The sequence below is a fragment of the Coregonus clupeaformis genome, chromosome 34 (genome assembly GCF_020615455.1).
Source record: "Coregonus clupeaformis isolate EN_2021a chromosome 34, ASM2061545v1, whole genome shotgun sequence".
Lineage (NCBI taxonomy): Eukaryota > Metazoa > Chordata > Actinopteri > Salmoniformes > Salmonidae > Coregonus > Coregonus clupeaformis.
This window is the reverse complement of record NC_059225.1, coordinates 4495255-4507344: the sequence shown is the minus strand read 5'-3', so window position 1 is coordinate 4507344 and position 12090 is coordinate 4495255. Positions and strand designations below refer to the sequence as shown.

The 12090-nt window shown below is 46.2% G+C and overlaps 1 protein-coding gene across 2 annotated transcripts in view; it reads left to right on the top strand.

The window, feature by feature from the left end:
- LOC121549658 (receptor-type tyrosine-protein phosphatase mu-like) overlaps positions 1 to 12090 on the top strand; it is a 294543-nt gene that overhangs the window by 267728 nt on the left and 14725 nt on the right. For both annotated transcript variants that reach the window (XM_045210375.1, XM_041861450.2), the window contains 5 exons: positions 4867 to 5021; positions 7337 to 7472; positions 8872 to 9021; positions 9396 to 9569; positions 11788 to 11919. In XM_045210375.1, the coding sequence (XP_045066310.1) occupies positions 4867 to 5021; positions 7337 to 7472; positions 8872 to 9021; positions 9396 to 9569; positions 11788 to 11919 (747 nt within the window). The remainder of the gene's footprint in view (positions 1 to 4866; positions 5022 to 7336; positions 7473 to 8871; positions 9022 to 9395; positions 9570 to 11787; positions 11920 to 12090) is intronic.

The following is a 12090-nucleotide window of genomic DNA, read 5'->3' as shown; positions in this document are numbered from 1 at the left end:
GCTGCTACCAGGCCTCTCCTACTTTACCCCAGGCTGCTACCAGGCCTCCCCTACTTTACTCCAGGCTGCTACCAGGCCTCTCCTACTGTGCCCCAGGCTGCTACCAGGCCTCTCCTACTGTACTCCAGGCTGCTACCAGGCCTCTCCTACTTTACTCCAGGCTGCTACCAGGCCTCTCCTACTTTACCCCAGGCTGCTACCAGGCCTCTCCTACTTTACTCCAGGCTGCTACCAGGCCTCTCCTACTTTACACCAGGCTGCTACCAGGCCTCTCCTACTTTACTCCAGGCTGCTACCAGGCCTCTCCTACTGTACCCCAGGCTGCTACCAGGCCTCTCCTACTTTACTCCAGGCTGCTACCAGGTCTCTCCACTTCTATTCCCCTGGGCTGTGAATATTTCCCCTGCCGTTTGTGTGGTGTTTGTGTGTGCTCAAGGCTCTGATGGGTGTCCGTCCCTGCCGTCTGTATTCAGCCTGCTCGCTGTGTGTGTGTGTGTGAATCATCAGTGTTCTCCAGCTGTTCTTCTCCTGTTTCCATCCCCCCAGAGATGGGCTTTGTCATCAGTGTCCCTGTCTCCCTGTTCTGCTCAAGAACAAGATCAAAATGCTACTTGGGAGGGAGGGAGGGAGAGAGATGGGTCTGTATGGGGAGTGGGTAGACAGCTGCAGGTCTCATTGTTAGACATCCTCTGTGTGCATGCCTGGTGCGTGCGTGTACATGGGTGTGTGTCACAAGTCCAAGCATCTTTATGACCTCTAAACTGTTTGGTACTTGTGAATCCAAATCAAATCAAATCAAACTTTATTTGTCACATGCGCCAAATACAACAGGTGTAGACCTTACCGTGAAATGCTTACTTACAAGCCCTTAACCAACAATGCAGTTCAAGAAAGAGTTAAGAAAATATTAACCAAATAAACTAAAGTAAAAAATTATAAAAAAGTAACACAATTAAATAACAATAATGAGACTATATACAGGGGGTACCGGTACCGAGTCAATGTGCGGGGGTACAGGTTAGTCGAGGTAATTTGTACATGTAGGTAGGGGTAAAGTGACTATGCATAGATAATAGACAGCGTGTAGCAGCAATGTAAATAGGCCAGGTGGCCATTTTATTAATTGTTCAGAAGTCTTATGGCTTGGGGGTAGAAGCTGTTAAGGAGCCTTTTGGTCCTAGACTTGGCGCTCCGGTACCGCTTGCCGTGCGGTAGCAGTGAGAACAGTCTATGACTTTGACAGTTTTTTGGGCTTTCCTCTGACACCGCCTAGTATATAGGTCCTGGATGGCAGGAAGCTTGGCCCCAGTGATGTACTGGGTCATACTACCCTCTGTAGCGCCTTACGGTCGGATGCCAAGCAGTTGCCATACCAGGCGGTGATGCAACCGGTCAGGATGTTCTTGATGGTGCAGCTGTAGAACTTTTTGAGGATCTGGGGATCCATGCCAAATCTTTTCAGTCTCCTGGGGGGGAAAAGGTGTTGTCGTGAACCTCTTCATGACTGTCTTGGTGTGTTTTGAACATGATAGTTTGTTGGTGATGTGGACACAAAGGAACTTGAAACTCTTGACCCGCTCCACTACAGCCCAATCGATGTTAATGTGGGCCTGTTCGGCCCGCCTTTTCCTGTAGTCCACGATCAGCTCCTTTGTCTTGCTCACATTGAGGGAGAGGTTGTTGTCCTGGCACCACACTGCCAGGTCTCTGACCTCCTCCCTATAGGCTGTCTCATCGTTGTCTGTGATCAGGCCTACCACTGTTGTGTCGTCAGCAAACTTAATGATGGTGTTGGAGTCATGTTTGGCCACGCAGTCATTGGTGAACAGGGAATACAGGAGGGGACTAAGCATGCACCCCTGAGGGGCCCCAGTGTTGAGGATCAGCATGGCAGACGTGTTTTTCCCTACCCTTACCACCTGGGGGTGGCCCGTCAGGAAGTCCAGGATCCAGTTGCAGAGGGAGGTGTTTAGTCCCAGGGTCCTTAGCTTATTGATGAGCTTTGTGGGCACCATGGTTTTGAACGCTGAGCAGTAGTCAATGAACAGCATTCTCACATAGGTGTTCCTTTTGTCCAGGTGGGAAAGGGCAGTGTGGTGTGCGATTGAGATTGTGTCATCTGTGGATCTGCGATATGCGAATTGGAGTGGGTCTAGGGTGTCCGGGATGATGCTGTTGATGTGAGCCATGACTTTCAAAGCACTTCATGGCTACCGACGTGAGTAATCATTTAGGCAGGTTACTTTCGCTTCCTTGGGCACAGTGATGTGGATTTTTACAATGATATGAATTTTTACATTGGTACATCTCTGTTGCTAGGCAAGAACTTAATTTGTTCCTCTCACTGGGTTTATGTGTGTGTGTGATGAAATAGGCATCTGACCTGTCTTCTGGTCAAATTCTACAGTTGTCTTATCAGTGACTGAAAGCAAGCTGAACCCTTTGTCTCTCCTTGAGCGTCTTCCTGATTAGATTGCAGAGTGACGGGGTGGGACAGAGGCGTTAGGCTTGGGTATATTTGAGAGATTGATTGTGGACCTGCCATGTCCACAATCAATCTCCAGGTCAAGCCAGGGTGAGCCAGGGTTGAACAAAGTTCAAACTGAACATGATAATTTTTTACATGACAGGGCTGTTATTTGTGCATGACAAAGCTTGATTGGTCACACCACCATTGTTTCCAAACGGAATACATAGAAGGAGAAGTCAGAGTTCGCCACTATCATAAACTAAGGAAGTGGGCGGAGCGGTCAAGAGGTGAAAACTGGAGCCAGTGGTGGTGGAACCAAAGAGGGAGGGGTTAAGCTAAAATGTATGTAAAATTCCTATATAAACTGAGAGCTGGGAGGTGGAAAGAGATGCTTTGTCTATTGTAATAAAGTATATCTTAATTCTACAAAAACTCTGGAAATACTTTTGTTCTTTAATCAGTATAAGGACGAATTTGCCACAACAGGGACTATGGTGGTCTGCTTGAAACATGTAGGTATTACAGACTCGGTCAGGGAGAGGTTGAAAATATCAGTGAAGACACTTGCCAATTGGTCTGCACATGCTTTGAGAACACGTCCTGGTAATCCGTCTGGCTCCCCGGCTTTGTGAATGTTGACCTGTTTAAAGGTCTTGCTCACATCGGCTACCGAGAGCGTTATCACACAGTCGTCCAGAACAGCTGGTGCTCTCATGCATGCTTCAGTTTTGCTTGCCTCGAAGCGAGCATAAAAGGCATTTAGCTCATCTGGTAGGCTCACGTCACTAGGCAGCTCGCGGCTGGGTTTCCCTTTTGTAGTCCGTAATAGTTTTCAATGACTGCCACATCTGACGAGCGTCAGAGCCGGTGTAGTAGGATTCAATCTTAATCCTGTATTGACGCTTTGCCTGTTTGATGGTTCATCTGAGGGCGTAGCGGGATTTCTTATAAGCGTGCGGATTAGTGTCACGCTCCTTGAAAGCGGCAGCTCTAGCCTTTAGCTCGATGCGGATTTTGCCTGTAATCCATGGCTTCTGGTTGGGATGTGTACGTACGGTCACTGTGGGGAGAATGTTGTCGATGCACTTATTGATGAAGCCGGTGAATGAGGTGGTGTACTCCTCAATGCTATCGGAAGAATCCCGGAACATATTCCAGTCTGTTCTAGCAAAACAGTCCTGTAGCGTAGCATCCGCGTCATCTGACCTCTTCTGTATTGAGCGAGTCACTGGTACTTCCAGCTTTAGTTTTTGCTTGTAAGCAGGAATCAGGAGGATAGAATTATGGTCAGATTTGCCAAATGGAGGGCGAGGGAGAGCTTTGTATGAGTCTCTGTGTGTGGAGTAAAGGTGGTCTGCATTAAAGTCCCCGGCCTCTAGGAGTGCCGCTTCTGGATGAACATTTTCTTGTTTGCTTATGGCCTTATTCAGCTCGTTGAGTGCGGTCTTAGTGCCAGCATCGGTTTGTGGTGGTAAATAGACGGCTACGAATAATATAGATGAGAACTCTCTTGGTAGATAGTGTGGTCTATAGTTTATCATGAGGTACTCTACCTCAGGCGAGCAATGCCTCAAGACTTCTTTAATTACATTTTACATTTTAGTCATTTAGCAGACGCTCTTATCCAGAGCGACATACAGGAGCAATTAGGGTTAAGTGCCTTGCTCAAGGGCACATCGACAGATTTTTCATGTAGTCTGCTCGGGGATTAGAACCAGCGACCTTTCGGTTATTGGCACAACGCTCTTATCCACTAAGCTACCTGCCGCCCATTTAATATTAGACATCGCGCACCAGCTGTTATTGACAAATAGACACACACCCCCGCCCCTCGTCTTACCAGACCAGCTTCTCTGTCCTGCCCATGCATGGAAAATCCCGCCAGCTCTATGTTATCCGTGTAGGCGTTCAGACACGTCTCAGTGAAACATAAGATATTACAGTTTTTAATGTCCCGTTGGTAGGATATTCTTGATCGTAGATCATCCATTTTATTTTACAATGATTGCACGTTGGCCAATAGAACAGATGGTAGTGGAGGTTTACTCACTCGCCTACGAATTCTCAGAAGGCAGCCCGACCTCCGCCCCCTTTTTCTCCGTCTTTTCTTCACGCAAATGACAGGGAATTGGGCCCGTTCCTGAGAAAGCAGTATATCCTTCGCGTCAGACTCATTAAAGAAAAAATCTTTGTCCAGTGCGAGGTGAGTAATCGCTGTTCTGATGTCCAGAAGTTATTTTCGGTAATAAGAGACAGTAGCAGCAACATTATGTACACAATAAGTTAAAAAACAAGTTACAAACAACGCGAAAAAAAAAAAAATAGCACAGTTGGTTAGGAGCCTGTAAAACGACGCCATTATCCTGTATTCAACTGTGTCTGTCTTCTCTCTCCAGAGGGGAGCCCATGAGATCCGGGAGATCCGTCAATTCCACTTCACGGGCTGGCCAGACCACGGGGTCCCCTACCATGCCACCGGCCTGCTGGGTTTCGTACGCAGGGTGAAGTCCAAGAGCCCCGCCAATGCCGGGCCCATGGTGGTCCACTGCAGGTCAGACACACTTACACACACGCTGGTTGGTTGGTTGGCTGGCTGCCTGGTTGGCTGGCTGGCTGGTTGGCTGGCTGGCTGGTTGGCTGGCTGGTTTGCTGGCTGGCTGGTTGTATGGATCTGTTCCTCTTTTTCTGTCTCTTTTACACTCTCTCTCTCTCCCCCCTCCATCTGGTATGACTCAGAAAGACATTCCTAATGGATACTAATATGAAGTCAACAGCCACACTAAATGAAGTGCGTCTTCTATTTTCAGCCACACTAAATTGTTTTTATTTTTTTTTTATTTCACCTTTATTTAACCAGGTAAGCCAGTTGAGAACAGGTTCTCATTTACAACTGCGACCTGGCCAAGATAAAGCAAAGTAGTGCAATAAAAACAACACAGAGTTACATATGGGGTAAAGAAAAAAAAACATAAAGTCAGAAAATACAACAGAAAATATATATACAGTGTGTGCAAATGTAGCAAGTTATGGAGGTAAGGCAATAAATGGGCTATAGTGCAGAATAATTACAATAGTATTAACACTGGAATGCTAGATGTGCAAGAGATTATGTGCAAATAGAGATACTGGGGTGCAAAAGAGCAAATTAAATAACAATATAGGGATGAGGTAGTTGGGTGGGCTAATTTCAGATGGGCTGTGTACAGGTGCAGTGATCGGTAAGGTGCTCTGACAACTGATGCTTAAAGTTGTTGGGGGAGATAAGAGTCTCCAGCTTCAGAGATTTTTGCAATTTGTTCCAGTCATTGGCAGCAGAGAACTGGAAGGAATGGCGGCCAAAGGAGGTGTTGGCTTTGGGAATGACCAGTGAGATATACCTGCTGGAGCGCAGACTACGGGTGGGTGCTGCTATGGTGACCAATGAGCTAAGATAGGGCGGGGATTTGCCTAGCAGTGATTTATAGATGGCCTGGAGCCAGTGGGTTTGACGACGAACATGTAGTGAGGACCAGCCAACAAGAGCGTACAGGTCACAGTGGTGGGTAGTGTATGGGGCTTTGGAGACAAAACGGATGGCACTGTGATAGACTACATCCAATTTGCTGAGTAGAGTGTTGGAGGCTATTTTGTAAATGACATCGCCGAAGTCAAGGATCGGTAGGATAGTCAGTTTTACGAGGGCATGTTTGGCAGCATGAGTGAAGGAGGCTTTGTTGCGAAATAGGAAGCCGATTCTAGATTTAACTTTGGATTGGAGATTCTTTATGTGAGTCTGGAAGTTGAGTTTACAGTCTAACCAGACACCTAGATATTTGTAGTTGTCCACATACTCTAGGTCAGACCCGCGAGAGTGGTGATTCTAGTCGGGTGGGCGGGTGCTAGCAGCGTTCGATTGAAAAGCATGCATTTAGTTTTACTAGTGTTTAAGAGCAGTTGAAGGCTACTGAAGGATTGTTGTATGGCATTGAAGCTCGTTTGGAGGTTTGTTAACACAGTGTCCAATGAAGGGCCAGATGTATACTTTATTTAGTGTGGCTGACAATAGCAGCTCCACTTTATTTAGTATGGCTGACAATAGCAGCTCCACTTTATGTAGTGTGGCTGACAATAGAAGCTCCATTTTATTTAGTGTGGCTGACAATAGCAGCTCCACTTTATTTAGTGTGGCTGACAATAGAAGCTCCATTTTATTTAGTGTGGCTGACAATAGAAGCTCCAAATAAAGTGGAGCTGCTATTGTCAGCCACACTAAATAAAATGGAGCTGCTATTGTCAGCCATACTAAATAAAATGGAGCTTCTATTGTCAGCCACACTAAATAAAATGGAGCTTCTATTGTCAGCCACACTAAATAAAGTGGAGCTGCTATTGTCAGCCACACTAAATAAAATGGAGCTTCTATTGTCAGCCACACTAAATAAAATGGAGCTTCTATTGTCAGCCACACTAAATAAAGTGGAGCTGCTATTGTCAGCCACACTAAATAAAATGGAGCTTCTATTGTCAGCCACACTACATAAAGTGGAGCTGCTATTGTCAGCCATACTAAATAAAGTGGAGCTGCTATTGTCAGCCACACTAAATAAAGTGGAGCTGCTATTGTCAGCCACACTAAATAAAATGGAGCTTCTATTGTCAGCCACACTAAATAAAATGGAGCTTCTATTGTCAGTCACACTAAATAAAGTGGAGCTGCTATTGTCAGCCACACTAAATAAGCCGAGCTGCTATTGTCAGTCACACCCATAACTGTTTTCCATACAAATAGTCCCAGATATTTTGGCAGCCAGGGCTTTGCCATGAAGTGTGTGTGTCTCCCACATGTGCTCTGGTTCTCACGCTGTGTGGGTGTGTGTGTGTTCTCAGTGCGGGGGCGGGCAGGACTGGCTGTTTCATCGTGATTGACATCATGCTCGACATGGCGGACAGAGAGGGTGTGGTCGACATCTACAACTGTGTGAGAGAGCTGCGCTCACGAAGGGTTAACATGGTCCAGACAGAGGTAAGAATGACATTGTCCTCGCTCGAACCAAAACACACAGGACCACAATTGAAACAAGTCTTTTTACTTTTTTGTGTATATAATCCTCGGTAGTGTTGGTATATATATATGTTGCCTGGTGTAACATTTTTATGTACTTTAAATTGTCAAATAAAATAAAGCTTTAGATGCGGTTTAGGGTTTAGCGAATGATTTGTCCCAAATACAATACTTTTAGTTTTTTATATATTTAGAACTAGCTTATTACTTGCCACCCATTCTAAAACTGACTGGAGCTCTTTAAGTGTTGCAGTACTTCCACTTGTTGTGGTAGCTGACGTGTATAGTGTTGAGTCATCAGTGTACATAGACACACTGGCTTTACTCAATGCTAGTGGTAGGTCATTAGGAAACATTTTAATGTATGCAAGTATGAATTCGTTTTTCATTGTTTGATTAATTTCCGTGACATTATTTTAATATATATAAACTGAAAAATGTATAGCTGAAAAGCTATTACAATAGTTTTCTTGGAGGGACATACAGTATCGTAGAAATGACATTCTTCTCCCCAGTACACAAAAGGCCAGTTCGTGTCTTATCATAGTAGTTCACTGTATTTTGATGACAACTGTATGGCCTGCAAATCCCTTTCACCTCCAACTCCACATCCAAGGACAAGAGGGTGACGTCACAGTCGCCTAACCTGAAAACACTGACCCTCCACTGCCAAGTCGAGACGTTTCTGAAATGTCATTTCATAAATGATTTACGTCAAGCCTGGGGCCTTTTTCCCTGACAAGAAGAGCGGGAGAGGGAGACGGAAAGAGAGAGTGAGTGTGGTAGTATTGACAGAGGAGAGGTCAATGGGAGTGGTCACTGTGGAGGCGACACAAAACAAATGACACCCTATGGGCTTTGGTCAAAGGTAGTGCACTACTTAGGGAATACGGTGCCATTTGGGATGCATAATCAGTCTTAGGAAATGCTCATAAGTGTTGAAACAACATGAGCCAAATTGGAAAACCAACGATTGGATGATGATTTTATTTTAATCTTCACCAAAATGTATTTTGGAACTGTTTGGCATAGCTCTGTCTGTATGTCCTATGCTAATATGTTTATTTTATTCTACTGAGCCATTTACTTTATGTTCATGTTCTTATCTTTTATCATTTCTTATTGTTGTTGCATTGTAGAGAAGGAACCTGCAAGTAACCATTTAGTTGGATGATGTATACCAAGCGAATCCCGTACATACGCTAGAGTCAGTCATCACTGTTGTTTGGTCGTCTTTCAGACAGATCTTTGCGAGTTACCTGTGTTCACTACCTGGACTTTAATGGCGATGTGAGTCCTTCCTGTGTAGCATGGCTGTCTGTCACTCATGATATCCTGTGCACCCCTCTGTGTCGTACAGGAGCAGTACGTGTTCATCCACGACGCCATCTTAGAGGCGTGTCTGTGCGGGGACACCACCATCCCAGCCAACCAGCTGCGATCGGTCTACTATGACATGAACCGCCTGGATCCCCAGACCAACTCCAGCCAGATCAAAGAGGAGTTCAGGGTATGTGGTGTGTGCTTGTGCCTGCCTGCGTGCATGCGTTGTTCAGCGTACGTGCGTGCATGCGTTGTTCAGCGTGCGTGCGTGCGTTGTTCAGCGTACGTGCGTGCGTTGTTCAGCGTACGTGCGTGCGTTGTTCAGCGTACGTGCGTGCGTTGTTCAGCGTACGTGCGTGCATGTGTTGTTCAGCGTACGTGCGTGCATGTGTTGTTCAGCGTACGTGCGTGCATGCGTTGTTCAGCGTACGTGCGTGCATGCGTTGTTCAGCGTACGTGCGTGCATGCGTTGTTCAGCGTGTGTGCGTATATTGTATATTAGTGTACATGCATGCCTTGGAGTGTGTCTACCAGGCTCAGATCCCCCCTCCCTCCCTCCAGACTCTGAACATGGTGACTCCTACATTACGTGTGGAGGACTGCAGTATCGCCCTGCTCCCCAGGAACCACGAGAAGAACCGCTGCATGGACGTCCTACCGCCCGACCGCTGTCTGCCGTTCCTCATCACCATCGATGGAGAGAGCTCCAACTACATTAACGCTGCCCTCATGGACGTACGTTTCACACACAAACACACACAGGCACACACACACACACACACACACACACACACACAGACACACACACAGGCACACACACGTTCGCTCGTAACCTTTTTAAATTACTTGCAATGTCAGTCCGTGTGTAAGTCATTGGATGTGAATGTACTGCTGAAAAAGTTGATCGTAAAACTGGTATTTTTTTTATCAGTGTGATGAAATATGATGATGTAGATTGGTCAGTGTGGTGAAATATGATGATGTAGATTGGTCAGTGTGGTGAAATATGATGATGTAGATTGGTCAGTGTGATGAAATATGATGATGTAGATTGGTCAGTGTGATGAAATATGATGATGTAGATTGGTTAGTGTGGTGAGATATGATGAAGTAGATTGGTTAGTGTGGTGAAATATGATGATGTAGATTGGTCAGTGTGGTGAAATATGATGATGTAGATTGGTCAGTGTACATATAGGGCAGATTTGGCACTTTGAGCAGGATGGAGAGACAGGGATGGGGAGAGGAGGACGGAGAGGGGGACAGAGAGGGAGAGGAGGACAGAGAGGGAGAGGAGGACAGAGAGGGAGAGAGCGGGACAGAGGGAGAGAGCGGGACAGAGGGAGAGAGCGGGACAGAGGGAGAGAGCGGGAGAGAGAGGGACAGAGGGGCACAGAGAGAGAGGGACAGAGGGGCACAGAGAGTGAGGGACAGAGGGGCACAGAGAGTGAGAGGGTGACAGAGACAGACAGCGAGAGTGTCAGAGACAGACAGCGAGAGTGTCAGAGACAGACAGCGAGAGTGACAGAGACAGACAGCGAGAGTGACAGAGACAGACAGCGAGAGTGACAGAGACAGACAGCGAGAGTGACAGAGACAGACAGCGAGAGTGACAGAGACAGACAGCGAGAGTGACAGAGACAGACAGCGGGAGAGAGCGAGAGGGAGAGAGGTACAGAGAGTGAGACAGACTGTGAGAGACAGTGAGAGTAGTTGTGAGAGACAGTGAGAGTGGTTGTGAGAGACAGTGAGTGTGATTGTGAGAGACAGTGAGTGTGATTGTGAGAGACAGTGACAATAGGAGAGAGACAGTGACAGTGAGAGAGAGAGACAGTGACAGTGAGAGAGAGAGACAGTGAGAGACAGTGAGTGTGAGAGAGAGACAGTGAGTGTGAGAGAGAGACAGTGAGTGTGACAGTGAGTGTGAGAGAGAGACAGTGAGTGTGAGAGAGAGACAGTGAGTGTGACAGTGAGTGTGAGAGAGAGACAGTGAGTGTGAGAGAGAGACAGTGAGTGTGAGAGAGAGACAGTGAGTGTGAGAGAGAGACAGTGAGTGTGAGAGAGAGACAGTGAGTGTGAGAGAGAGACAGTGAGTGTGAGAGAGAGACAGTGAGTGTGAGAGAGAGACAGTGAGTGTGTGAGAGAGACAGTGAGTGAGTGAGAGAGACAGTGAGACAGTGTGAGAGAGAGACAGTGAGTGAGTGTGAGAGAGAGACAGTGAGACAGTGAGAGAGAGAGAGAGAGAGAGAGAGACAGTGAATTTGAGAGAGAGACAGTGACAGTGAGAGGGAGCCGGAGAGAGAGAGAGAGAGCCAGAGGGAGATCAGATTTGGTGACTCAGCAGTCCTGGGGTATTTTGTGGTTAAATAACTGGTGGGTAAATTGCCCATCCATCTCTATAATAATCACCCCACGTTCCTTAGCCAGCCATTTTCCAGCCAAGCCAAACGTAAACAGTAAGGGGACTGTCAGTGTATCATGTTGATGAATGTCTATTGCTTTTTCTCAATGCTTCCACCAACAATTATGTGCTTATTGAAAATGATTAAGAACAGATGGCTTTGGATTGATTCGTCCCATCGTCATGGAAATAACCTAACCAAAAGAATTGCAATCTGTTTTTTTGTCGAACATAGCAATATGACTATTTGGATTGGTTTTATGGAAATAAAGTGTAATCAATTATACTCATTGGTTACCATGGCAGCAGATATGACTATACAATGTGGTAGCAGTGTTGATAGTGGAATTCATTTAGAATACACGTAAATATCTGGAACGAATGAAATACGTTTCCTGTAGATGACTCCTCAAAGAACAGACAGTATCGTGAACTGGAGATTTTACCTCATTATGACCCCAAGAGTCTGACGACGTGTCCAATATCTTTGGAACCTTTTTCAGAATAACAACTATTCTAGTAGACAGACTTCCTCCTCTTCTTCCTCCACAGAGCTACAAGCAGCCGTCAGCGTTTATCGTCACCCAGCATCCCTTGCCCAACACGGTCAAAGACTTCTGGAGGCTGGTGCTGGACTACCACTGCACCTCCATAGTGATGCTCAACGATGTAGACCCAGCGCAGGTAAGAGAGGCCAGTCAACTCAATCCTAACCATGTGAATCAGCCATGCCATCCTTTACCATACCATCAAAGACAGACCTTCCAGACTCTGAGGTCTATAAAAACGTACAGTGCATTCGGAAAGTATTCAGACCACTTGACTTTTTCCACATTTTGTTACGTTACAGCCTTA